Source organism: Boleophthalmus pectinirostris, unplaced genomic scaffold, assembly GCF_026225935.1.
Source record: "Boleophthalmus pectinirostris isolate CB_2022bp ecotype Guang Dong unplaced genomic scaffold, ASM2622593v1 HiC_scaffold_16, whole genome shotgun sequence".
NCBI lineage: Eukaryota > Metazoa > Chordata > Actinopteri > Gobiiformes > Gobiidae > Boleophthalmus > Boleophthalmus pectinirostris.
The window spans coordinates 21,775,004-21,802,830 of NW_026571095.1; the positions used below are offsets into that span (position 1 = coordinate 21,775,004).

Below are 27,827 nucleotides of genomic sequence, written 5' to 3' on the forward strand. Positions count from 1 at the left end.
TCCTCTCTGGGTCATGGTTCTCCGGCTGTGAGCCCACTTTCACTAACGCATTTCTAGTCCTGGTGAAAGCAGAAGTCACCGAGCCCATAACCTGAATGAAGTAAAGTTAAAAAAAAATCTAACTAACCTGCCATCGTACTCAAAACATAAGAGAAGTTGCAATCATATTCGCGCTCTAGTCGAAAAAGCAATGTAAAAAGCAACAAAACTGCAGCAAACTCGCGGGTTTAAACTTCATTTGGACCGACACTACCTATACGGGACTAATAAAAATAATGACAGTGTATAATAATTAATATTTTAAGCGGTAATATTGACATCTCCCTCGCCATTTCCTAGCGCGTACACGTCAGATGGAGAAAGTTGCTCGGCACCGTCCCTGGGGGCAGAGGCTGAAAACAAACCACTGTAATTACCCCCTTATGTAAATGAGCCTACACACAGCCATGACATCATATAGACACAGTCAGGGCATAGAAAAACAATTTAAATATCTTAAAAAGAAGCTCAAAAAATATTATTCATCATCAATCAATATCATTAATCTAATTTAACTGTATTTATTTGTCTCTCATTGGGGGAGAGGATTTTTTATTTATTTATTTATTTTTCTGGTAGGAGTGGGGGTAAATCGGTTTAGGACTGCCACTGCATGCCCGTATTTTAAGTGCACATGTCAAAAGAAAAAAAGAAAGAAAAAAGCTCGTTGTCTTGGCTATCAATCAATACTGATCAATCACCAATAGAGGGCAGTCACACATAATTATTCACAAGCTCCACTTAAAATGGAATATGTGACGTATCGTAACGTATATTGGTAATATTGAAATTTAGTATTTGCCATTCAACCAGACTTTCTTTTCTACATCAACTTTAAGTAATTTTACATATATTTTTTGAAGTGAACTAGGTATTATCTACCTGTGTACTGTAGATATGTTATGTACTTGAGCTTATATCAGCATAAATGCGTCTAAAATGACCACTCAGTAAAATGAAAACAGTTGACCAGTGTCCACAGTTTAAAGTTACATTCATGTTTTTATTTTTGCAAACATGCAATCCGACATCATTCTCCATTCACAAGTCTGATTTTTCCTGTTCAAAAACCAACTCAAAATATCACAAAGAAAGATGTTCTTTTTGCAGACCTTTTCTACCGTAAGCTGTTCTGTTGCCAGTATTTCTAAAAACATGACAATTTTCAATACTTCTGTGCAGAGGAGTGGAGAGAACAGTAATCTAACTCAGTGGATCGTTACAAAGAAAGGCACTTGATAAGCTGCTGTAGTATGTGCTGGCTTGTGAAATCATTTTTTGTTTTGTTTTTTTGTATTGCTTTGTGGTTGTTGGAGAAAAGAAAATTATTCAAGACTGTCGTGGTTCTGGGTGGTTTCATTGATCACCTGCAAAAAGGAGAACATTTTTAATAAGAGTCCAAAATGACATCTGTGAATAAAAGTTATAAATACAACAGTACCTGCCCATCCCTGGTGTCAATAGTCTTGATAAGGACTTTCTTGGTGGTGGTCGTTTCAACATGAGGCTTGGAGTCGGTCATAGCTTCTGAAGTAATAAACAATAACAGAGATTATCAATCAGTCAAATAACTTTATTTAACCCAGGGAAATTATGCACTTTTGTGAAATGTGTGACAAAAACGTGATCATCTTACCTCTCAAGTTTAGGGATGAAAAGTTTGGTAGAGGAGTAGAAATTCTGTAGAAAGGGGGAACAATTTTAGAACAAACCTTATAAACAACAATGTATTTATGTAGTAGTAGTAATATCAATGGAAACAGGAACAAATGGGTGTAAAATGAGTGTTGTGGTTTGTAGTGTCTCCATTAATAGTAGGAAAATATTTTGTAAACATACAAGAAACATAACAGATTTAATAGATGCATCAATAAGGCATTGCAATTAGTAGTGGATAGATAGTAGATAGAATTGTTACTTTTATTTTTCTACTATATCTTTTGATATTGCTATGCTCTTTCAGTAGCCTTTGCAGTTGCTTCACTATTTTGCAGATTTTTATTAAATTATAGTGTTGCGGTGCAAAGTTAAATTAAAGTAAGAGAATGAGAACATGAAATCAAAGTTAAGATCAAGATAAAAACTATAAAGACTTACAACAAACTAGCATAAGACTGAGTAAAAAAGTAAAGCTATAAGGCTACCAAAAGTTTTGTTTGAGTCTGACTGCGGTTATGTATAGTGCAGAGTGGAGGTTGCATCTTCCTCCAGTCGTTTCAAATTGAGTTTTAGATGTAAAGTGTGTTACAAAGAAAATACATTATTACTGAACCTGTTTCCCTTTCTCACCTGCTCTCCTCTCCTTCCAGCAGCTTCCTGTAGGTGGCAATCTCGATGTCCAGGGCCATTTTGACATTGAGCAGGTCCTGGTACTCGCGGAGGTGACGTGCCATCTCGTCCTTCATGTTGTGGATGTCCTCCTCCAGCCGTGCGATGGTGTCCTGGTAACTGTTACACTCTAGGGAGAAGGTCTCCTCCATCTCTCTCATCTGACGCTCCAAGGACTCGTTCTGGTGTTTCAAAGAGTAGGGACAGAAACAGTGACTCATATCTTAACCCTAAAGCCACATATTAAGAAACTACTTATATTTTATGTTGAGATTGATGTTTATTGTGTAAAAAGAAAGTTTTCACTATCATTGTGGTATCAAAATTGAAACTGAAATTTATAGTAACAATATTTGACAAGTAAAGGCCCCCTCTGCATGATTTGTGGGATTTATGTGAGCACTTCTATTTAATCTGCTGCTGTTCCCAAAATTAGATTTGAATACTCACAGTTCCTTTGAGAGCGTCCACTTCACAGGTGAGGGCTTGTACCTGGCGTCTGTAATCGTTGGCCTCCTGTTTGGCTATTCTGAGAGCCTCGTTATTTCGAGCTGCAGCTTCAGTCAAGTCAGCAAACTTCAAGAACAAGAAAGGGTTTCATTAATATTGTTTATGAGGCAGAAGGTTTGTTCAATAAATAAAATTAAAGGGTTCAAATGAACCATAATATTAAATCATTCTTTCTAAAATTGGATTTATGTAATTAACGATATTACACACTCAAACAATATTAAACCTTCCAGCTAACAGTTGATTACCTTGGACTTATACCACTCATCTGACTCCTGGATGTTTTTGGAGGCCAAAGTTTCATACTGCAGCCTCACGTCCCTCAGAGCCGCTGTCAGGTCCGGTTTGGCCATCTCCATGTCCACCTGCACATGCTGCTGCTGCTGCATCTGATTCTGCAACTCCAGCATTTCCTGAAAACAACATTGAGAATACAGTAAAGCATAGTAAATATATAGATGGTCATTTCTGGTATAGTTTTTTATTATTATATTACAGGGGTACCAATTAAGGTACAGGAAGCTCACCTCATCATGCAGTTTTTTGAGGAAGCTGATTTCATCTTGAAGCGACTCCACTTTCCGCTCCAGGTCGAGTCGGGCCAAGGCAGCATTATCCACATCCTGAACACAGTTTATTAAGGGGTAATGAGAAGTCACATTATGAATGATATTCTCTTACTATTGTTTATGGTACATGCTGTACGGGTTGTAATACAGTCAAGATCAGATGCACACAGTAATTAGCTGATGCTAAAATGTGAAAAATATAAAGGTTCATGTCGAGAGACCTGAAATAAATATCAGTTAATTCTGCCCTTTTAGGTCTAGTTCTTTAAGCGGTTGCTTAAATAATACCACTGAATCTATTCATTGTTTGAATGGCACATTATTTCTAATGAAATGTTATTGTATGGTTTTAGCCATGTGACTGTTTGATTAATATTTGAAAATTTTTTGTGTCCTTGCGAACACATTGTCAGCCTGTACACAAAGTAGTGAATGAAGCAGCTCTACACGGGTCTAATGCCACAAGTGAACTACTGAGCAGGGTTTCCCAACGCCCAGAGCAGGGGCTGTGACTGTCTGTTTAAAGGAGTCAATACAAACTGGAGGCTCTGCATTGTTGTGCTTTGCCCCCGGGCGGGCAGCAGGGGCTTCCTTCCTGCCATTCACATTGAAACAGATGCAAGTCATTTGAAATATAACTGTCCTTATACGTTTGTCCTTAAGGGGTTATTGTTAGTAAAACAGTCAGTCAGAGTTCAGGAATTTTGACAAATAGATTATATGAGTTTGTCTGGAATGTTTTGGTGGCATGGAGGCCGAGTGGAGCCCTAGCACTCATGCTTCACAGCAAGAAGATACCCAAGTCTTTTGGTGCGGAGTTTGTGTCTGGGTGGGTTTCCTCAGGGCACTCTGGTATCCACCACCAAGTCAAAACATGCACAATGATCTAAAGTAAGCTAAAGTAGTCCTGACCAAGCCTAACAACAAAATCACAGAGATGGGTTCCCGGAATGCGGCACTGGGGTGTCCACTGCTCCTGGCAGGTTGCTCCAACAAATTTCCCTACAGTGTATATAAAGTGTACCTTAACCTTATGGCAGAATGGGGTGAAATTTATCTCTGTTGCATTTATTCATTTACAGCTGTTGACTGCTAATGAATACACCAGACTGTTTTTAAGATGAATGTTTCATGCCATACTGAGGATCATTCTAGGTAAAGCAATAACATCTCCATGGATGTTTTAAATTACACCTTTAAATTACCTGAGAAAAATTACACCTTTCCATCCTCATTCTTTTTCTACTGAGGCAGAAAATACTGATTTGTGTCGCTTCTGGCAGGGCAGCTCATTCAAGCTCCAAGTATGACTGACTCATAATATTTTGAATTGTCCATAAAGTCTGGTGATAGAACAATCTCTGACAGCACCATAACAGAAGAGATTTCCCTGCCAATGTCCCTTTTAGAGGCACAGAAAGTGAATCACATGGTCGCTTGTGTTCTCGCTCTGATAACCACATTTGGCCCACAGCAGGATCCAGCTCATTCTGTGTGACCAGTCAGACTTGAACAGATCTGGTCTCACTACAAGCCTGATTTAACTCATAACTTGAATCTTGGCCCTTTGTACTGGAGCCGGGGTAGTTCAGTTCTGCGCCAACGTCATTTTGGACTGTGCAAACTTTTGTCGTGGCTGTGTGCATTCCTGTCTCTACAGTTCAAGAGCAGCAATTAGATTAGTTTTCTTTGAAGCACAGTGTGTAGTGAGTTCAAGTTAACAGACTCAATTCCACTCATCTTTACTGAGCACCTTTTTCCCAACAATCTCTGCAAGCTGAAGTCAGTCAAAATGTAACTAGTTCGTGAGTTTCTTATATGACTAAATCTATGCAGTGATTGTGAGTAAGGGCTGAAGCACTTCGGATGGAAACATCTTTCTTGTAGGGATATTTTATACATACAAACTTAACTTTTGCAGTTCACTTTTAAATACTTTTGTCCAGTTTACTGAATAAAATTTAACTTTTTTATGGATCTTGAATAAACAATTGAGGGGTTACTGTGTTGTTATTGTCTCTAATCAAAGTTTTCCTGAAGAATTTTGGCACAATACACTCAGCTTTTTAACCTTAATCATTAAGTAACTTTTTCATAATTGTCTACGCTAATGACAGATGCCTGAAGAGGTTGAGAGTAAGAAACTAGATTTTAAGGTTAATTAATTTATATACAAGGGCCAAGAATAGTATTGTAATTATAATAATGTTATTTCTGTACACAGCGCATCAATTGCTTTAGATTCCTTTTATCATACTCTGCATTTATGGTGCATGCATCTGATGAGGTGCATTGTACCTGTCTGAAGCTCTGCATATTGGCTTCAGCCTCCTCTCGCTGCGCATTTTCATCCTGCAATCTGCAAACACAGCAAAAACATGAGCTGATATTAAACCCTTATCAAAACACTCGTCAACTAAATCCACGTGCGCATTCAATCTGATTATGATCGGTTAGCTTATAACAAGAGCTACTCATCTTATTATTATGTAACAACACAATAGTATCCTAACACAATAGAAAGCAATAACATATTGCCGCGTCCCCTACTTCTCTCTGATTCTTTCGATGTCATCCGCAAGGTTATCCCTGTGCACCTCCACGCGGGCCTTCTCGTTAGTGAGTTGGTCCACCTGACGTCTCAGCTCCCTCATCTCATCCTCGTACAAATCTCCAACCCGGGACGTCCCCTTTCCTCTTAGCTGCTCCAACTCTGCCAGTAAGATCTTATTCTGCTGTTCCAAGAAGCGCACTTTGTCGATGTAGTTGGCGAAGCGGTCGTTTAAAGACTGCATCTGCGCTTTCTCATTAGTACGGGTGGTTATGAACTCGGAGTTTAAGGCATCGGACAGGGAAAAGTCCAGGTTTTCAGAGGTGAGCCGGGGCATTGGCGCGCTGCTCCGGAGGCGTAGTGTCTTGGAGGCATAGACGGTCGGAGCGGAGGAGAGACCGAAAGAAGTGCGTGAAGAGCGGATAGGACTTGAGTACTGGCGGGTTGTATAGGTGGTCCTGGCCGTGGCTCTGTCCCCTCCGAACATCTTTCTGTACGATGAGCGCTGTGCCGTTGTAGTACCTCTGTAGGACATGCTGTAAAGGTAGTCTGGATACTTTTCTATTCGTCAGTGTGGAGCTATACGTCCTGCCTCGCGCTGTGGTCCCAACAGCATCCGCAGAGTGCGCCTGGGAGGGCGTTTCCTCGTGTCTTACTCATTTATAGTCTGGCCCCTCATGCAAATAGCGCCAAAGGGACATGAGTGGCACCTCGGGAATCCAATAACACGCGGGATGTTCCGACCATGGGAAAACACTGTGGATAACTTTGCAGCAGAAGATAAAATTTGGGAGTGTAGTTGGACAAACAATAACACTGAGGTAGTGGGTGAAGTGATAAAAGTAGTAATAGTAAATACAGGTAAGTATGAGACAGATTTGACAAGTCCACGTGTATTAGTAGCCTTAGTAGTTGAGACAGGTTTTCCTTTCTGAAGTCAAATTATCTGCCACAAAACAATCACCAATTTTAATATAGATTTGAGATCTAGATGTTCTACCTTATTCAAATTGAGATTTGGGACTGACCTATTATAATGACAGTTGCTCCACATTTTAATTCAGTATTCACCATATATGCCTTACTAAATTATACCCTATACCATTTTATTGGGAAAGAGTTATCTTAAGGTGTTGACATCTGAACTGTGAGTAAGTGTAAACACAATTAGTGTACTGTTAAAATCACATTTGAGTAATTGTGTTGGTTTCCTGAAAGCACAGCATGTGAATGTCAGGGGAGCACTTAAAAGAAGTTATTTAAGGACTTCTTTTACTGTCAAAATGCCTTCTTGTGTGTTGACCTCATTATGATCAAGTCTGTCTGTGTCCAAGCCAGCAACATTATCCATTATTTACAGATTTGGTACAAGTAGTTGTTTGTTATTATAAAAAATGCATCAGAGAATTAAAATATTTATAGTTCTAAACCTTTTTGTTACAAGACTTGATAAAAAGGATGGAAATTGCATTATTTGCTAAGAGAAGGCAAAGCTGAATAATATGACCGCATATAATGTAATATGTCTTTGAGGATAAGTCATGGATACACTAAGGGAAAACACGAAAGAATAGGGGAGGGACTTCTGCACTGTATAAATTAGTGTGATGATGTATTAGACTGTCTGGCAAACGTGCGAGCCAGACTTAAAATCTCTTAAGTGATGCTTGGTCAGATGCTGAGTGTTGGGAACTGCTGTAATGCTGACTGGGTGATATGGGTGACTCAATATCACTAGCTCAAACAGTGACACTCTATTCCACTAAAAACATTGGATTTAGTAGGAGCATGTTGTGTAATACAGTTATAATATGTGATTTTTATTAGACATAGAGTTAATTGATTAATTATAACATAATGTTGTATTGCTGACAACCATAATCAGTGTTGTATTTATGTGTATATTTGTTTAATAAAGTTATGCATTTTTAATGGGGACGTTATTATCAATGTGCAATTGTTAACAAAAACAGACAGATTTTTTGAGACAAAATAATGTTGTTACATGTAAATTAATAAAAAATAAATAAATGTATTGATATTTTGCTTATTTTAAAGAAATATGAATGACTGAAATATCTGAAATATTATCACTGGTTTTTGATCTTACTGTCCCTCAACCTTCACACTTTGTGCAGCTGTGTTAGTCTCTAGCTCCCAGTGACCGCTAAAGCAATAAAGAAAGAATTGAATTGGCTCTTTAATTTCGCAAAGGCCACTGCGCTCCTTTGTCCTGCTCTATTACATAACCAGGGATTTAGAAAAGGTTATTGGAACTTTAATTACTGTAGGATAACCAATAAATTACTTGGACAATTTTCAGGCACAGCAGTTAATTATCCAAATTTAAAAAGGAGAATAAATAATAAATTGCTTGCCAGAGTAAGGTTATGACGACATTGTGCAAGCGGCAGCCCACACAAGCTGAGGCCAGTGCACTGGTAAACAGTGAAACCCCATTGCCAAAAGCTTCCATTCACATGATCAACATTCACTCCTGGAGGCAGAGGAGGGGCAGTTGAAATTCCTGCTCTCGGGCCCATTATGAGGGCAGCTCTGCCAATGTTCACCATAGACAGAGACAGGGCCAAACAGGATTGTCCAACACAGTGCGGGGATTGTATATTGCTGATCTGTCAAACTAACTGAGGCAACAGAATGCAGACAGTAGGCCCTAATTATTGTTGGGGGACGCGTGTTTGTCTTTTGGGCCAAATAGTTTCCATTCTCCTGGTGATGCAGGGAAACAGAACTGGACTGGATATTTGTGATGTTGAAAAAATTGAAAATGTGATATTAATAATTAGGTAATTAATTAGTCTAGATCATTTTAATAAAGCATTTGTTCATTATGAATTAAGTTAGAAAATTGTTTAAGAAAAATTTGCATAGTCACTTATCATGGTTTAACCAGAGGTTAATCCTAATCATGTTTTGGAGAAAAGCAAATTAAAAAAATATTGGAAGGTACAAATGTAGATCATACATTTTACATATAATTGTATATTTATGTATCAATATCGCCAAGATCCCCAGCCTAACAAACAATATTAAATGTGTAGTAGGAGACTTCTTCTTCTTTCTTTTTTTTACTCTAAAGAAGCAATAAGAATACATAAAGGGAATATATCTATAGCTACACAATGCTGAAGTTTCCAAATCTAAATATATGTTTTTGTTTTTTTTGTTTTTTTTTATTCCAAAGGTTTGACTTTGCAACAACACTACAGGGGAGCTCATTACACGACCCAAGACTAGCACAAGCAGAAGTATCAAGGAGCCATTAGTCAGAGTCAGGCCAGCTATTATGAGATGGGGCAAAAGATAAAGCTTTTTTTTAATTCTCTGTCACTGTTTTAAACCTGCAGGGCGACACAGCAAAAAGGCAAGTTCTGTTTTGATCTCCCATGATGGTGAATCACCAAACTGTGCTAGTATCCATGGCAATGTCTTCCAACAAAAACAGAGAAAAACTGTAGCTATTGTTTCCAAATAAGAAAAACAAGCGAAACTAAGTCTACAATTCTTAGGACACTAGGTAAACTTGTACTGCATTTCATTCAAACTAACAAACATAAAAACACAGGTGTTCAAATAGACTATAGATTTAATGAAACAAGGCTGTTAAAATGGAATGTTGAATGAAAGATAAAAAGAAAAAGTAAAACTAAATCTAAAAATTATAGACAATATCTCCTGATATTGTATGCTGTAAGCTGCAAAAATGAATAAAGGGCTGCTTTGAGGGTGAAGACAGATTTAAAGGAGGAGGCTGCTACACTACAATGAGTCTTTGCACCCCAGTGAGCACATAAAGAATGGACTAAAGTAAATGACGACAGGAAAACCGTAAATCAATGCCACAGGCCTATGGAGGTTCTCTTTAAGGCTTCATGTGTAATGTATTACAATATAAAAGCTCTTTGGTTTTTAATCTAGCATTCCATTCATAAATTTACTTCTATATTTAATAAGATATAGATTTATTTCACAATCATTCTTTTAAAATGAGAGACAGACATCTATTCAAATCTAATTCTTTTTGTGCATGACTGAAGGAAATTGTTCTGCACTCTCCTCTTTAAAAATATAACTTGTTTTTATTGACTTGAAAAAATGTGCTCTACAAAGTAACTTTCTTTGCCTAATAAAAATATACAGTGTACTTTCTGTCTAAAAAAAGATTACTGTGGATTTGGGATGTTTTGTTCAAAACTTTTCTAATGTTCAGCTAGGCACGATTAGTCTCTGAATTTGGAGAGCAAAACTTGCCCCAAGTACCTTTGGACCAACAGAGGAATTAATCCGTGCCTTTTTTTTTTCTCTCTAGATCACCATGACGACTGACAACCCCCTGGAAAGTATCCAGACTCCAAAAAACCTTAGGCCATTCTGTTTTTGTCTTTCTAATTCTTTGTTTCGTTCAGTGGAGGGTCAGGAACGGGGGAGAGGGACCCCTTACACACCAGTTACAACTTCCACTATATAGACAAAAAAAAAAAAATGCATTTGTCTGCTTACTATGTTTTTGCCCTAAACCTAATTTGTAGATCGCCAAAGCTTCAGTAAAGTTTGGTATGGCTTGTGGTGGGGCTTTTTCAAGGATATTGTCCGCTGGTTATGAACGCATTTGAACCCTGTCTGTCAGTGTTAGTTAAATCAACTGTCACTTGCATATGTCGACTTGTATCAGACACACAGTAGGGCTCAAATGACACTGGCAGATGACACTTGTCTTCTTCACCCTTGTCTGCAAAACCAAGACACAAAAACTTAAAAAATCAAAAGCAACATTTTTGTACAATGATAAAAGACATCCACATACTGATGAATATTAGACCCAAGGCTGGATAAAATGCGTCATAAAGCCTAATAACCTTGGAAAAGTCAACTGTCCCCACAGTGAAAATCTGCTTCTAGGCAGAACTCATAAATGCTTTGATTATTTTTCAGAATATTCTGCTGTTATGTTGTTTCATGTGATTTACAAATAAGGATTTGTAGCTGTTTGCTAGATTAATTTAAGCTTGTGGTAAATCCTTCAATGCAATTCTAGGAAATGAATGAAACCTGCATTATGGAAATTACACCCAACACCAGTATTTTTATTATCACAAAATAAAGAATGAATAAATATATTCAAACATTTCTGCAAAAGCACATATAATCACATATTGGGATAATCAAATAATAAGTTAAATCCATGTTTGAAAAGATATAACTGAGATATACCTAATATTTTAAACAGAAATAATCATCTTACACAATTAATTAATATGCATAAAGGGACAAAAATAAGATGTTTAACAATAATGGCACATTGTCCACAACACCTATCACAATATTGGACAGTACTGGTTACATCTCCATTGCCGTGTCTCCCCCAAGTCATGGGCTTGCACTACACTCCGTTCGCCACTAGATGTCCTTCTTGCCTGTATTACAGCTGAGGACTCCCCTTCAGGATGCACTTTTCTATCTGACAGTTTAAACTCCACTGAGGTAAAAGAGGAAAGACTACCATTCTTGTTTGCCCAGGTTTTTGTGATCTCAGATTGGGGCTCAACTTTGATATCTCCAACTACTTTTTGACCACTTTTAATACTTGCATCATCTAAAAAGGGGTCTGAATCGCTCCCATGTGGCATATTGTAATAGTTGCACTTTGGAGTTGGAGGCCTGGCCATTTCTTCTAGCTCAGATGATGATAAGGCTGTAAGGGGGTTGGCTTGCGGTTGGTAATGAGCTGGGGAATCCTCTGCTACACTCGTATCAACTGAAGTGCTGTCTAAATGTCCATACATGCCTGTAGACTCTGGTGGGGACTTTCTAATGAGATGATTCTCCTTGAGTAGCCATCTACCGTGGTCAATTAGGACTCCATCAGGTGAGTGGTTTCCAGGAACAGACGAAAAGCATTGCTCTGTCTCAGGGGCTTGAACAATGTCTGCTTTTAATGAGCTAGCGGTGCTCAACTCAGACAAGCCCTCCCTCGAGCTTTTGGTTCCTGAGTCATTGGAAGAAAGACGGCCCTTGCTTTTAGTCTCATGTGACAACTTGGAGTCCCCTCTCTTCAAACTTCCTTGCTCCTGTGAAATATCTTGTTTCTTATGTGTTGAATGCTTGCACACGGGAAAGGGTTCATTCAGTTCCTCACTTTCCGTAACAATATCCAAGGAGTCCTGTGTTTTATAGCCACCACTTTCGAAAGATTCTGACCTATAATCAGTTATCTCAGATGTATTTGGACTAGGAAGACATTTGAAATCATATGAAGTGCCTCTTTCAGTTTTTTCAGCAGGTTTTAAGTTTGGTGCAACTTTGACATTGCCCTGGGAATCATACGTAAAAATAAGTGAAGAGGACTGTAATGCAGAGTTCACAAAATCTAATAATTCTTGTGATATTTCAACTGGATTAGTCAAATTGCAATTCTCTCCAGGCTCAGTCTCGAGTTCACTAACACTATGACTCCCATTACATTTTTTTTCAACACATCCACCCTCAGATGAGTACTTGATTGTCGATTTAACACTTGAATCTTGCAAGTTTTCACTTCTTACTTCATCACAGCTGCTGTTCTCATCATCCAAATATAAAGCTTCTTCTAAAACATTTTTTGAAGTGGCATCTTCTGGGACACTCCCTACGCTTACCTGTTCACATTTCTCATTCATCTCACCAATTGTTGCAACTGTCTCACTTTCATTTCTATCACCTAGATAATCACCTGCATTGTCTATCATGTCATCTGCAGATTTTGGCGCTTCCCCTTGTGAATAATTCTCTTCATCTGATCCTTGGTTGTGTTCCTCTCCTACTTCCTCACAAACCACTTTTCCACCATGAATAACATTACTGTCAGCGTTTTCAAATTGATCTTTATCTTCCCCTTCCTCTTCCAATTCCAAGTCATTTTTCTCAGTAATCACTTCAGTTTGTTCATCCTCTACTGTGCTATCCACTGTGTCCCTATCTCCCCCTGTCTTACATCTATTTTCACAATCTTCAACTGTAATTTCCTTCTTCAAAATATCATCAAGTAAATCTTCTTTTGCAACACCACTCTCTTTCTCTTCTTCCTTATTTATTTCTTCTGAACTTTGATCTTTTAATGATACAGTCTTGTCCAGTGAACCGTCCAAGTTTTCTGCCTCTCGATCCTCTTGGCTTGCAACCTCCTCATCATCTCGAGCACTTTTTTCATCCTTTCCAGTAGTTTCTCTTTGAAAGATGTCCTCAGATACTGCTTCCTGATTTGACTTTTCACTCTCACTTGAACACTTTAACATTGGCTCTTCTGTCAATGCAGACTGATTTTGTTCAATTTCTGCCACAGAACTCTCACTTACTGGGCAAAAACAAATAGCTTGTTGGATAGCTGTGGAAATCTCTGCTCTTATATCTGCTGGCACGTTAAGCTCATCCATAATTTCATGAATGCCCAATTGCTCATCAATAAGTTCATTCATGTTTTTACAGGCAACATCCATTTCAATTTCTGATACTTTAGAAGATGCTAGTTCACTTTCAGACCTCCCCCTCTTCATCTGATAATGCTGCCATTGCTCTTTCAGGTGAGAAGAAGCCTTGTTTTGCAAATCAGACAAACTTGCTCTCTGTTTTTTCTCATTGTCAATAGTGGATATCTTTTGCAGGGACTCCATCATTAGCATAGCTTCTGAGGAGATTCTTGGACTACTGCCATGACTGGGAGCAAAGCCTGTTAGACTGTCTCGCAAAGTCATCATTGATAAAAATGACAAAAAAGTTTTGCATGAGGAGCCAAATACTGATGCCACTTGTGATGGAAAGTCCGGAAGACTGGTGGACTTTTTGATATTGGACATAGGATTAGAGTGAGAAGTTCTATTAATAGATTGAACAGATGTGCAAATTTTACGAATGACTGGTTCAAGTTTGTCTTTAGGGCTTGAAATAATATTGTGAACACAATTTATGGCCATGTCAGATTTATGCATTTTCATCTTTGCATCTTGAGAAACTTCTCTAACCATTGGCATTGAAACAGCACTTTGGATTGGCCCTTCTTGGCAAACAGGCACTGAAAAACTAGAATTTGGTTTCATAATATCCTCAGTAGATGTGCAACTATTTTTCATGTAAAAATTACTTTGATTCTTATCTTCACCTTCAGAATCAGCACCTATTTGAAATTCAACTTTGCTTTGAGATTTCAGGTCTTCATCCATGTATGGCACTGCTTCTGGACTAACTTTTTCCAACCAGTTTTCTACATATTGATGAATTTCTGATGGTGATGGATTGACAGAGGGTAAGGGTGCACTACTCTCATTGGCTTCTGCAGACTTCTTAGAGGAATGAAGATTTTTATTTACTGACTTAGATTTTGAGCTAAGTGTCTTTTGGCTTACTGGGAGAGACTTTTTAGGCTTCAAAATATCTGATATGCTCTTTTTCATTTTATTTGTAGTAGTTTTTGTGTCTGGAACATTTACATTATGGCCATTGTATGGAGCTACTTTTGTTGGACTTCTTGTATTGATTTCTGTAGTAACCCTTTCTTTAATATATGACTTGTCGCCAGTTAACTTTGTCACTTGCATTTTTTCATTTAATTTACTTTTTTGACCATTTTTAACACTGTCTGTTGAACTCTTTTTACCAATACTAGCTTTGTTGCTTAATTTATCAGACGATGTCTTTTTACTATTTTTTGAACCACCTATAACTTTCTCTGGCTTTTTATTAAAGCTATCTAAAGGTTTTGACTTTGACTCTGCATGTTTAGCAATCCTTTTCTTGTCTCCTTTATTTTCTTTCACTACATTGTCTTGTAGGGGCGCAATTTGGGCTAAATTGTCTATCGCAGAGGCATGCTTATTTGTAATCTTACAAGAGCTGGACAGTGGCTCTGAGGATAAAGACAAAATCTCCTCGTTTTGATGCTGCACTGGGTCAACAACAGGTGGCTGCCAGCAAGAATCAATATCGCAATCATTGTTTGAAGATTGTCTCTCATCATTGGCTGGTCTTACCGCGGGGGAGGAACCATCCAAAGGCACACTGTCCCCACTATATTGCTCATTCACAAAACAAGCATCATAGCAGCCTTGGCTTTCATAAATATGCATAACAGTCTCTTTAACTCCAAATCCATTATGCTCAACTTGGAGAACCTCAGCTACTCCATTGTTTGAAGTATTTTTTCTTGGTTTTGGGACAGGCCGATTACTGCGACTACTGCTATGGCGGACCACATGGTACTCCTCTGTTGTATCGTTATCAGATGTTCTTTTCATATAGGTATATTGGTCCAATTCTTGCACTTCTGAGTGTGGCATCATTTTCACACCTTTCTTTTTGTTATGTTTAGGACCTGGTGTTGGAGCACGTCTAAAAGTGGATTTCCTTTCAATAACTTCAGGAGTATCAGATAATTTATCTTCAATAAATCCAACGCTACTTTTTGTTTCAGTAGGAAGATTTGCCTCTTTTGTCTCCCCTTCATTGTTAATGTGTTTTTTGCCCATTGCATTATTGCAATCAGGCGAACTGCTGGCTGATTCCGAAATCATGGGATAGGTAGTCTGTTTGCTGATGCTAGATCGGCTAAGTGTCGTAGTCCAATGCAGCATCTCCTCTTGCTTTATTTTCAAACGAACTTTCATCTCAACTGTCATGCTACCATCTTGATTCACACGAAAAGACTTCTCGATGTCTTCATCCTGAGGTATAATGCCTGCGGGGTATTGATTCTCGACTGTGGCGTTTACACACGTTTCAATGGCTGTCTCTGGGTCCACTGGTCCATTGGGAATGCAGTGACTATCCAAGTTTCCATATCTGGATTTGTTGATTTGGTTCACAATGTAACGTTCTGAAGATGAAGAGAATTTTCTTGAACCTTTTCCATGCACAGAGGATTTATTGTTATCTGTGTTTTGAAAGAGAAAAAGAAGAAAAATGGCAAACAAAATGATTAAAGCTCATGGGCATGTAGTCTGATTTTACACATAATTTATAATAACTGACACTTACAGTCTTGTCGTTGTGGGATAGATGCTTCGCTTGTCTCCACGTACATGGCCTGTGCTGTTTGGCTACTTCTCTGAAATTTGTAGTTTGCCAGCCTGAATGCTTCGTTGCCTGCTGCCACAATGACTCCAGAGCACAAGATAAGGGCAGCAAGTCCATCAACCTGAAATTTAAATAAACATGAATTAAATTTAATATACAAAGCTCTTTATTTTACTTTGACAGTAACTGGTATGAAAATGTAATACCAGTATCCATATAATGTATGTAGTACATGTAAAATTAATGTTCAATTAATGTGCAAACATTGCCTCAGATTGTAAAGAAAACATGAAAAATAACTTGTTTTCATGAAATTAATTTCTGCTATATGTCCATAATGTCCTAGAGCTGTAATACTGTAGCCTAAACTGGTCAATGCTACACCTATATATAAACCTCAATTTTGTGTCCATAGGCATATAAAAATATCATAAATGTATATATACATTTATGACAAAATTATCGTTTCATCTAGAATGTATAGGTTGCAGTTTATCCACATAAAATTATTTTCTTTTCAAGAAGACTCACCCTTCTTCCATCTGTAGAGTATAGTTTTAGCACAGGGAACTGCAGAATTTGAGAAAGATAATCCAACAAAGCATCAAACGTTGGTGCAGTCCTTTTCTGTAAAATGATTGTGCGCCTAACACTGGGATCTCTATTCTTAATAACATCAAGTCTCTTTGGTGTCCTGATGGCCACTCTCTCTGTGACTTTCCTCACAGTCTCTATAATTACTCCCTGGCGCTTCCGTTTTGCACTAACTGGTCTGGTGGTATTCCAAGGGACCTGTCGTCGGTTCAACTCCTTCAAGTTTATAGGTTTGACACGTTTTTGGTCTGAACAAACATATGAACCTCCATCATACAAGTCATCCAATCCTTTTACAAAGTGTATTCCACGAGGGGTGGTTATCGTCCTCACTCCAAAAGCCAAAGGCACTTTTTTAGATAGAGCATCCAGAAGAGCGTCAAAGGTTTTAAAAGTGCGAGCATTGATGACCATACGATGTCCACTGAATGTGTAATCCCCACTTTTGTAGAAACACACTCTTTTGGATATCACGGGGTCGGAGGCAGGTAACTGGCGGGATGGCAATGTATAACCACTGCCAAAGGAGCCCCCCTGGGCCAGTGGCTCCTGGGAGTGACTGCTCATGATGAGTTAGCTGAAAATAGCACAGTAGTATTAGTAGTTAATGTAAGTAGTTTATTTTCTCATTTTAAAAACTGAAGTATGTGAACTACATCAATTCAGACATTTTTGTCAAACCAATGCCAGTATCTTAAAAATAAAACATGTGATAGTACAACTTCTTGAATGTAAATTGCCTAATGTCTTAAAAAATTGGCACTGCTATTAGCCTCAGTGTGACTGAGTTACAATAGAGGAAAATGCACATTTAAGTATGTATGTCATTTTTCTTAATAACAGCAAAAAGTTAGTTTTACTTTAATGTAACCTGTCGGTGAACACAACAAATGCTAGCAAGCTAAAGCTTGACTGGCACAGATTAAGTAATTACACAAATCCCAGAACGATAGAAAAACTAAATGAAAAGTATGCATAATGCTAGATTTGTACATTGAAAAAATGCTTACCTTAAAGTCACATTTCATCCAGAAAGTAAATTCCAAAGTGAGTGAAAGTCGAGTCCAGTTTTCCTCCGAGCACTGGGTAAAGCTTCTCAAAGGAGCCGTCGAGAGCTATTTTAGGACTTGCACCATCAAGGACAATCTGCCTAATCTTTTCTCATCAGCATGTGAAAAGGGGACAAAATGAGGCACTGCTAGATTACATTTATTTTTACAACTTTGCCACTATTTTACCACTATAAATATGTTCATATTTATTTTTCAATGTATCAGATAATAGAGTTGCATTCAGTAAACTACTCATAGGACCAGAGGCTCTGATTATGTATATTGAAAGAAATTTAAGAAATTCAAGATAACCGCCTGACATAACACTGCAGCATTCCCTCTATTAATAATTATAGTCTTAATTCACTGTCTTATTAAAACTATTCAACTGCAGGTGATATAGACTATTTGTAAATTGACCGGCAGCCGAGCTATATAATCTGATTTGCCGCGTCCTGACCTAAAAGGGATTAAGGTTACTTGCTCTGCACAGCACAAGGAAAATAGGTCCTCAGGATGCACCTTTACCTCTCAGTGTACAGTGGAAATCTTACACTTACTGATATTGTAAAGATGATCAACATAAATATTCTGATTGTATAACAGTGTTTTTTTCTGTCATATTAAGTTACTTTTTTCTGTCATATTAAGTTGTTTTTTTCTGTTATATTAATAAGTTGCTTCACTGCCTGTAATATCTTAAAAAGATGAGAGCTGTGCTATTGCTGCAGAGTGTGCCATTTACACGTGGCCCCTGAGTAAACCCAGCTTAGACCTCGCTCTGTCAGAGAGCAGCCACTGTATAACTGTAGTAAGACACAGGTAACGTAAACATCTTGCTGTGTAAATAAAGAAATATGTTGTTTTCAAATTCAAGAATGTGATGATTTTATCTGTATTCATTTTATTTTTCTAAAGAGTTAGGTGCATTCGGAAGAAACATCTAAAAAGACCAGCATCATTATTATGGGATATTTTCTTATAGATCCCATTTGCATGATCTCTTATAGCCATGTTTCCCAAAGTAGGGGTTGGAACCTCCCAGATGCTGAAAATATATTAAAATTATGACACAACAATTTTTAAATGTTTTGCAATGTTATGAATTAATTACAGACTGCAGTTTTATTTTACAATGGGGAGTATGTGATGTGGTTTAGGTATACCATAAAATGTCTGGGAACCTCTGCCTTATCCATTACTCCATTTGTTCACTAGAAGTCCAGCAATATGGTTAATGGCCTTATTCATTCAAGAGTAAGTTGTATGTAATGATTTGCAAGTGTAGGAAATACCACTGGTAGGCAGGCTAGTGTTTAGCTAGGCTATCAGAGTTAATGTTTTATAATTCAGCATTTACTTTGATATTAGGGTGCCCAGATTTTCAGAAATAAAAACTGGGACACACCTGGGTTAGGATGGTTGGTATAAATAAAATTGTGAAAAGAGCACGTAACATTGTCCATTTTCAACTCAGTTGTGGGTCAGCCATAATCTGAGGGACTGTTGTTGCATTTTTTTATTTTTTTTGTCTTATGGTCATTGGGACTGTTCCTCTGGTCACTCTATTAATATACATTTCGCGTGCTCATGTACTTACCTGAGAAACAAGCTAGGATTTTGGCGCCATCTGACGACTTGAAGAGATTTTGTTTAACTTTCTGGAGGATGAAATAGTCATTAATACAAAATGAAAACCTGTTTTGCCTCATATTATTGAATTTGGGTATTTATTTCTAGTTTACTTGATGTGCTTGCGTTGTTGTTATTTTTGTTTGTTGGGTTACCTGCTGGCCTTCTACAGAGATCCATGGCTCTGTTTCGGCTAACCATCCTGATCGGCTCCTGCTCTGCGCTCGGACATCGACTCGCTCAGTCTGCTACACACAGCCGTGGGTCCACTGTGTGCGGTCCGCCGAGCAGCCGCCGCCGATTCCGCTGTTGTGGCGTGTTCTTTTGTCGCCAATTTTCTTTCATTTTCGACCTTCTTTCGGCTCACGGGACACTCGCAGACATGGGCAAAAAAGAGGAAGAGGAAATCATAAGAATCGCGAAGAAAATCGATAAAATGGCGCAGAAGAAAAACGGGGTAAGGCGAGTGAAAAGAATGAATGCTTACCTGCCTTTAGCCGATCAAACTGGGGCGATGTGTCGCTAATGATGTGCTGTGCTACTGTAGACCGTGGCATTAGCTTCTACTGTAACATCACTGACTTTACCACGATTCAAGCGGGTTTTCAGTCACCATGTCCCAATTTTAAGCTATACCAAAGACTACTGTTGGTATTTATTGAGCGCAACAAGCTAACTTCTCTTGTGTTTATGTTACTGCATCAGTAGCGGGTTCGTTAGCTACAATGCTAACCTCTGTTATTTCGTAACAACATCATTATAACCCAGGTCATCTGAAAGTCCGATAAATGGATGTATGTACCCAAAACATTTCACAGACATGTAATGCACATTGTTTTTGCACAATGTAACCCAGTACGCCATGTTATGAATGAAGTTAGCCGTGTTTGCTGTGAGCTGCTCATACTGTACTCACAATAATACCGCCCCCAACTACACAAGCTCCACCACTGATTGACAATGATTGGTCTATATCCAAATCTATATAAAACATGTTTTTCTCGTTAGCTATCTACTATTAAGTAAGTAGCTTAACTATATACAACCCATCTCTAGAGAGGCTTCTCAGATTGGAAAGGTCCCATTTGGTTCTTGTTTCCATTTGTCTTAATTGGTACGATACTAATGACCATTTATGAGACCTTAGTAATCAGCTGGTATCATGGACTGTAAAATATATATACTGTCTGTTGTAACTAATCTCAGTTTAAAGGAACTCTGTCCTGTGAAGTAAAAAATATATATTACACTCACAACTGAACCTGGGTTGCCAGCGCCTTAAACCCATATAGAGGACACATACTGGTTTTCTCAGTCTAGATTGACAGCATATACTGCTGCAGCATAGGCTTCTGATTAATGGCTGCAGATGCTGGGGTTTAGGTAGTAAGGATTCAAATCAGAGAGAATGCTTTTGGATTTAAACCAACTGGATTGAAACTTGCAACCCAAATGAGACACTTGTGTTAGGCTCATTCTGCATTCTGATTGGATATTGGATAGTCATCTTAAGAACCAAAACACCAGTGTAATAAATCAACATTACACTTAGTCAGTAAGAGCTATGTTTCATTTGATCACGTTAACTTCATGTCTGGGGACACAGTTAGGGCATGTTTATTTAAAATCTAAATCTTACATACATTTACTTTAATGCACTGTGTGGCTGTTTTCTATGTTAGCCATATAATAATTTTTCAAGCACTGCTTTTTGTTGTTATTGTTTTCAACTTGTGTCTGTTTTTTAATTTTATTTTCTTATGCAGGCCGGGGCCTTGGACCTTCTGAAAGAGCTGCGTTCTGTTCCCATGACTTTGGAGCTTCTTCAGGTATTAATATGTCCTTGTTCTCATAGAACACCAATGAAGTTAAGTATATTAAATATAAACTGCAACTGTTTCCCTTCAGTCAACCAGAATCGGGATGTCTGTCAATGCCATTCGGAAGCAGAGCACTGATGATGAAGTGACAGCTCTTGCAAAATCTTTGATCAAATCATGGAAGAAACTTTTGGGTTAATATATATTTCTTTTAATTAATTATGTGTGATCCTTGTGTTCAGTAATCTAGTCTTAAACAAAACTTTCTTTGTTTAATGCTTGGCAGATGCTGAACCAGGAGCTGAAAAAGCTTCAGAAGAGAAGAGAAAAGAGTCATCTGCCTCAGCCTCTCCGTCACAGGGCAGCCCAGAAGTTAAAGAAGAAAGGTGAAAAACTGTGAATTTTTAGTGTCAGTCTGACTCAGTTCTACATTTATTATGTATCATGTGTGATGTTGTCCTTGTCTGTCCTAACAGCAGCTCCAGCAGTAACTCCAGCAGCAAGAGCGAGCCCGCGGAAGTCGCACCAAACACATTAATCAACACCTTTCCTCGAGCCCCCAGCACCTCGGACTCCATTCGGCTCAAATGTAGAGAAATGCTGGCCGCTGCTCTGCAAACTGGAGGTAATCACAGCAGGGAAAAACAAGTATCTGTTGCTATTATTCATTGATTTTGATTTTAACTGTAATGTTGTTTTTTTTTATTAAAGAGGATTACATTGCTATTGGTGCTGACTGTGATGAACTTGGAGCCCAAATTGAAGAATATATCCTTCTGCTTACAACAAACTACTTACAATTACTTTACCTTAACATACTTGTCTTAAAACAACTTTTTATTTTTGAGTGAGCCCCAAACCTGGATAAATTGGGAGCATTTTCGCAAATCTTTTATTATTTATTACCTCCGCCAAGGAGGTTATGTTTTTGCCGGCATTTGTCTGTTTGTTTGTTTGTTTGTTTGTCTGTTAGCAACATAACTCAAAAAGTTATGGACCGATTTTGATGAAATTTTCAGGATTTGTTGGAAATGTCAAAAGGAAGAACTGATTTCATTTTGGGGGTGATCCGGAAGAAATCCTGGATTCTGGATCACTTTGAAATTTTAGTTAACATTGTGGTAAATGGGGCCAAAAATTTTGTTTCTCAATATCTCGGTTAATTATTGACCAAACCCCATGACATTTGACTCAGGGATGGACAATGGGATCCTCTTTCATATTCCAAAGGCTGATCCGGATCTGATCCAGAAGACTGATTTTATCGCAATTTATATAAAAAATGGGGGTAGTCCTTGGCGGAGGTCTGCGCTCTCTGAGTGCTTTTCTAGTTGTTTATGGAATCCAATCCATCCAATGTACTTGTCTTATGTTGAATTCCTTGACCTGTCATTACGTATCTACCAAGAGTTCAAGAACACAGACATGAAATACAAGAATCGAGTTCGAAGCCGCATTTCGAATCTGAAGGATATGAAGAACCCCAATTTGAGGAGGACTGTACTATGTGGCAGTATAACTCCAGAGAGGATGGCTAAGATGACCTCTGAGGTATTCTATTCCACCTTTGCATGTGCATAATTGAAATGCTAAGGATGTACATCAGCTATTTTAAGTTATCAAGTTAAGGTCTATAATGGTTTAATTGTTATATGGCAGAGTTGTCAGACATTATTGATCAGATCAGAATACTGCATTTTCATTCTTTACCATTGCCTGCAATGTCTTGTTCAGTTTCAGTTTTTGTTTTCAAAAGTAAACATGGCGAGCTTGTGTAAACAAAATTGCATAATCATGAGTCACTCACTAAGTTTCCATGTACCTTTACCAACTAGTATTGTTTATCTGTTCATGATAATATGCCCGTTCTGCCAAGGTAGAGCCACTGCTGCTGATCACTAGTCTACCATAGCTTTTAAAATAAATATAAAATTTCCAATTATTCCAAATAAATACATCCATCCATCCAGTGCAGTGTCTGCAGTGATGCAGTCGCTGTATTGGACCACTGTGGTGAAGAGGGAGCAGAGCCAAAAGATGAAGCTCTTGATTTACTGGTCAATCTACGTTCCTACCCTCACCTATGGTCATGAGCTTTGGGTAATACGAGGATAACAAGATCACGATACAAGCGGTAGGAGCTCAGCCACATAGGAGGAGCTCGGAGTAGAGCCACTGCTCCTCCACGTCAAGAGGATCCAGCTAACTTGGCTCAGGCATCTGTTCCGGACGCCTTCCTTGGAGGTGTTCCGTGGATGTCCGAATAGAAGGAGGCCTCTGGGAAGACCCAGGACCTGCTGGAGGGACTATGTCTCTTGGCTGGCCTGGGAATGCCTGCTCAAACTGCTGCCTTCACGACTCAGCCCTGGAGATATATATATATATATATATATATATATATATATATATATATATATATATATATATATATATATATATATATATATATATATATATATATATATATACTGAAGCAGTGTATCCTGTGTACATATACCACAGAGGAGAAGAGTCACATTGAAAACTAGTTAAGCTCTTTGGGTGTCTTGAAAGGCACTCTAAAATCTATTGCAATATAATTATTTATTATTGATTTAACGAAATGCTTTGTATGTTAAGGAAATGGCAAGTGATGAGCTGAAGAAGATGAGGGAGAATCTGACCAAAGAGGCTGTGAGGGACCACCAGATGGCCACCACAGGAGGCACCGTGACTGATCTTTTCACTTGTGGCAAATGCAAGGGCAAGAGCTGCACCTACACACAGGTAAAACTATTGTTGAATCAGTTGAGTTTGTGAAGCTTTTTAAATACAAAAGTTATTCAGGAGATGCTTTCGTCTATTTAGTTTTCAAGCTGTGATAATGACTTCATTTTGTTATGTATCATTGTGCAGTGTCACATCCCCTCACTGTCATATATCTGAGCTAAAGTGGCTTTTGTATTCATTGTATCTGCAAAAGCAGTTGCTTGATGATTTGGCGAATTTCAAAACTTGTCTAAATGAAATTAGCATTTTTTCTTTGCAATTGCTGTAAAATTTTTCATTTACTTTGAAAAAAGATTATAGATTGTGAACACAATCAGGCACATTAATATTTGATAGAAGACTGAAATGTGAACTGCTTAACTAATAGGAGATTCAAGAAATTTCAGAACTGCTTTGTAGAGGTCTAAACTGTGGTTGTGTCCTCAGGCAAGACACATCACCCACATTGCATAGTATAAATGTGGTGTGTGCCTGAGTGGTGGTCAGAGGGGCTAATGGCGCAGATTGGCAGCCTCACTTACATCAGTCTTCCCCAGAGCAGTTGTGGCTGTAATAGTATCTTAAAACACCATGAAACTGTAAAGCAGTTCACACTTTCCCTCTGTCCATGATTTTGCTTTGTATGAGCAGATTTATTTTTCCTCCACATCTGTTGTGCTCCTGTCCCCTTGCTGTGCTCCACTGTGTTGTGCATACAGGAGCAAGGGAAGGCGGATGCAAAGGGAAAGATGCAAACAGTTTATTTTAAATGATGTTTGGCTTGCGTTGCTGTGACACAGGGCGTGTTGATAAAATAGATGCCGAGATGCAAGTGGGCTGGTGCGGGTCAGTGAATTGTGCATCACTGTTGCACTGTTCTCTTGTGTTGTTATGGCTTGTTTGGAGATGCATATTTGCTATCAATATTCTTTAGTTATGTAGGTTGTGCTGTATTACATTGCACATGAGGATTTGTTAAAGATTTTTGTGTCACTTTACAGGTTCAGACACGCAGCGCTGATGAACCTATGACCACGTTTGTTTTCTGCAATCAGTGTGGAAATAGATGGAAGGTAAGTTTAGTTTTGGCTTATCACTACACACATCATATACATCAATAAAAGATTTAACAAAGGTTTCCCTGTTTTTGTTAATCCTTATTTTCTTTTGTTCCTCGTAGTTCTGCTGAATTCTCAAACACCTTTTATGGCACTCCTTCGACAAGTAGCAAATGTCCCGGACCAGATTTTGTCTAAAGCTCCGTTATTGGATCTTTGTGTTCTGTGGTACATGGCACACACACAAACGTTTAACGATGCCACTGCAGTTACTGCTTGAATTGTTATTACTACTTCGCTGTTGATAGAAGTAAGCTGAGTGTCAATGCCCCTTCAACTCTTGACATATTTTACTATTGTTATTAGTTGTTCACTGTCATATATATGCGATTTGTCTCTTTTATGCATTTTTATAAGTAGTTTTAACACATTGATCATGTTTTGCTTACCCCTTCACAACATTACAGTTGTTTATTTAATTTCCCAATAAAGTGTAATCCATTTGATTAAACAGTGTTTCCTAGTCTTGTGAATCTTAAAACAGATGAATTGAAGAGAAGATAAAATGAGCGAGGGGAGGTATAGGTGTGTTCGAGTGTTGGTGGGATGTTTAACACATCAAAGTGAATGCAGATGTATGCATATGAGGGCGGGACAGTTTTATTGGCTGAAGCTGAACACACAATTGTTGCCGTGGTTATCAGGTTTTTTTTTAATTGCCAGGTGCAAGCGCTCTATGTTAATCAGGTCTAACACATTTACTTACAGTATATGATAGTCAAAAGCGTCAACTATTTACTAAACATTCACTATTGGAGTTAATAAAGCCATAGTCGTCATTAGTACAAATGTAGTACAAATGACTTTTTTTTTTTTCCATTTTAATAGCGATTATCCATTTAATTTTTAAATGTTACATTTTTTTGACAGATATAAAGCTTGTTTATCATTATTAATAAGAAGCTTACTATGATTGTACACAACTTTTTGTGGTTATAGTTATATCCATTAGACATTCAGTACTTTTCAAAATTTTCTTAAATAAAGTTGAATAACTTAAAGGTGCAGTGTAACATTTCTTCTGCTTGTCTCCATAGAGATGATATTGCTTTTCTTGGAAGGTCTCACAGTAAACATACAGTATCTATCTCCGCAGTGTCAAATTGGGGACACCTTTAGGACAAGTTACAGGTCAGATCCATGGAGACATGCCCTGCTCACATTAAGAATGCATATTTTACTTTTAAGCTATAAAAACATGTACTTGAATAAATGCGAGACACTGCAGAACATTGTAAACATCAGCACATGAGAACTACAAATGGAATCACTCAAGAGTTAGTTAAAATTATTGTGCTTTATTTTATCTTAATCAAAATGCCCACATGTCGTTATTTCTTGGAGAGTAGCAGAAAAAAAAGTAAAACGTATACTGTAAACATTCACATTATTTGTCTTTATCTCCAGTAAACTCAGAGCAAAAGAACACATTTGTTTTTATAAATAAGTAAACAGAAAAATAATACTTGAAACAACATATATAGGCATCACTCCAAACCATTGCCTTAGATTTGAGGTTGATCTGCGTGGTGTCTCCCAAATTGCACATAAGATAGGAAAAAGTTTTATAAGACAAGTCCACACACGCTGGTTGGCAACCCTTTCAGATCAACGAGCCCTATACAGTGGTCTTTGCCCTCAGCACTGTTCTCCCAGTATGGATTTAATACCCAAATAAGGAGCAAAGACAGAATACATGCAGTAATTTGGCCAATGTTAGACACGGTTTCCCATTTAAACTACTGGCTTCTCACTCAAATAACCACACTGGAAATATAGAGATGTAACAATGCATCAGGAATCAGTACAAGTATATCAAATAAGGTTCTCAATTTCTAGAAATACAATAATACATGTCAAAATTGTGTTCAGATCAGGTGTTTTCAAAATGTTTCTATCCAGATTTTAAATGGGCTTTTTAATAGAACTACAATGAGTCCAGACCAATAGGCTATGACTAAACCAAAACAAAATCAGGTAAACAGTGGTCACAGCTGGAGATAAAACTTAATCAGGGTTTCTGTTTCCTGTTATGGACACCATTTTGAGGCCTTTTGACCATCTAAAGGAGATTATGTTTTGTTAATTGCTAATGTTACCATCCCAATCTTCCATCACTGTCATATCTCTGATACCAGATGCCATACCATGACCACACAAAGTATTATGGAATCTGACTTTCCTATTTTAATTTTTGTTAAAAAAAAAAAAATAAATATGAAATAGAAATAATTTAATTGGACCTCACTGAACCATTTTTACTGATTCAGACTTATGCATTTTTACATCAGTATTAATATGGCAAAAATAACTCCAACTGTTGCCTGTGAGAAAGATGTCACAAAATTGAATGTAAAGGCACTTCCCCATGTATCTGAGGATCTTGTCTTTGAGTGACGAGTTGTTGAGGCAACAACATAAAATATCAACCAAAATATAAATATCATAATAATAAATACATATAATAATTATTGAACACTTGGCAACTCCAATTTTAGTGAATGGAACAGTAATAATAAAATAGAAGACACAGTTTTATGTGGTAGCTTTGGTGTTGTTGCTAATCTGGCCAGGTACAAGCAAGTTTAACTACAAAACGTTTGTGTAGTTTGAACTTGTCTGAGTTCAGTAATTTAAAAATACTTTGTGCGTGTCCCAAGTTTGAATAAATTAAGAGGAAGGTCATCTGTAATATCTAAAATCAACTCATTATTTATTACCATTTATGCTTATAAGTTATATAATACTTATACACTTAAGGTAGAACAGAAATCTACCATTTTAATACGATGCAATAAATATCC

The 27,827-nt window shown here is 37.8% G+C and overlaps 3 protein-coding genes across 3 annotated transcripts; 1 reads left to right on the forward strand and 2 right to left on the reverse strand.

The window, feature by feature from the left end:
- Nucleotides 1-1,073: 1,073 nt before the first annotated feature.
- Nucleotides 1,074-6,611, reverse strand: LOC110164079 (vimentin A2-like). Its single transcript, XM_020929098.2, has 9 exons — nt 5,997-6,611; nt 5,745-5,805; nt 3,405-3,500; nt 3,126-3,290; nt 2,818-2,943; nt 2,329-2,549; nt 1,676-1,719; nt 1,481-1,566; nt 1,074-1,406 (listed from the first exon to the last, which is right to left on the reverse strand). Exons 1-9 carry the CDS (start codon nt 6,530-6,532, stop codon nt 1,365-1,367), a joined length of 1,377 nt encoding a protein of 458 aa, XP_020784757.2. The 5' UTR covers nt 6,533-6,611; the 3' UTR covers nt 1,074-1,364.
- Nucleotides 6,612-11,280: 4,669 nt separating this feature from the next.
- LOC129408336 (oxygen-regulated protein 1) lies at nt 11,281-19,633 on the reverse strand. The gene is made up of 6 exons (XM_055151695.1): nt 19,493-19,633; nt 19,306-19,366; nt 17,664-17,808; nt 16,591-17,230; nt 16,021-16,180; nt 11,281-15,916 (listed from the first exon to the last, which is right to left on the reverse strand). Exons 4-6 carry the CDS (start codon nt 17,218-17,220, stop codon nt 11,334-11,336), a joined length of 5,373 nt encoding a protein of 1,790 aa, XP_055007670.1. The 5' UTR covers nt 17,221-17,230; nt 17,664-17,808; nt 19,306-19,366; nt 19,493-19,633; the 3' UTR covers nt 11,281-11,333.
- A 26-nt stretch (nt 19,634-19,659) lies between these two features.
- On the forward strand, nt 19,660-25,474 carry tcea1 (transcription elongation factor A (SII), 1). The gene is made up of 10 exons (XM_020929191.2): nt 19,660-19,794; nt 21,104-21,166; nt 21,246-21,351; nt 21,444-21,543; nt 21,634-21,782; nt 21,869-21,925; nt 22,554-22,708; nt 23,777-23,923; nt 24,907-24,978; nt 25,086-25,474. The coding sequence occupies exons 1-10, from the start codon at nt 19,720-19,722 to the stop codon at nt 25,092-25,094; spliced, it is 933 nt and encodes a 310-aa protein (XP_020784850.1). The 5' UTR covers nt 19,660-19,719; the 3' UTR covers nt 25,095-25,474.
- The last annotated feature ends 2,353 nt before the right edge of the window (nt 25,475-27,827 follow it).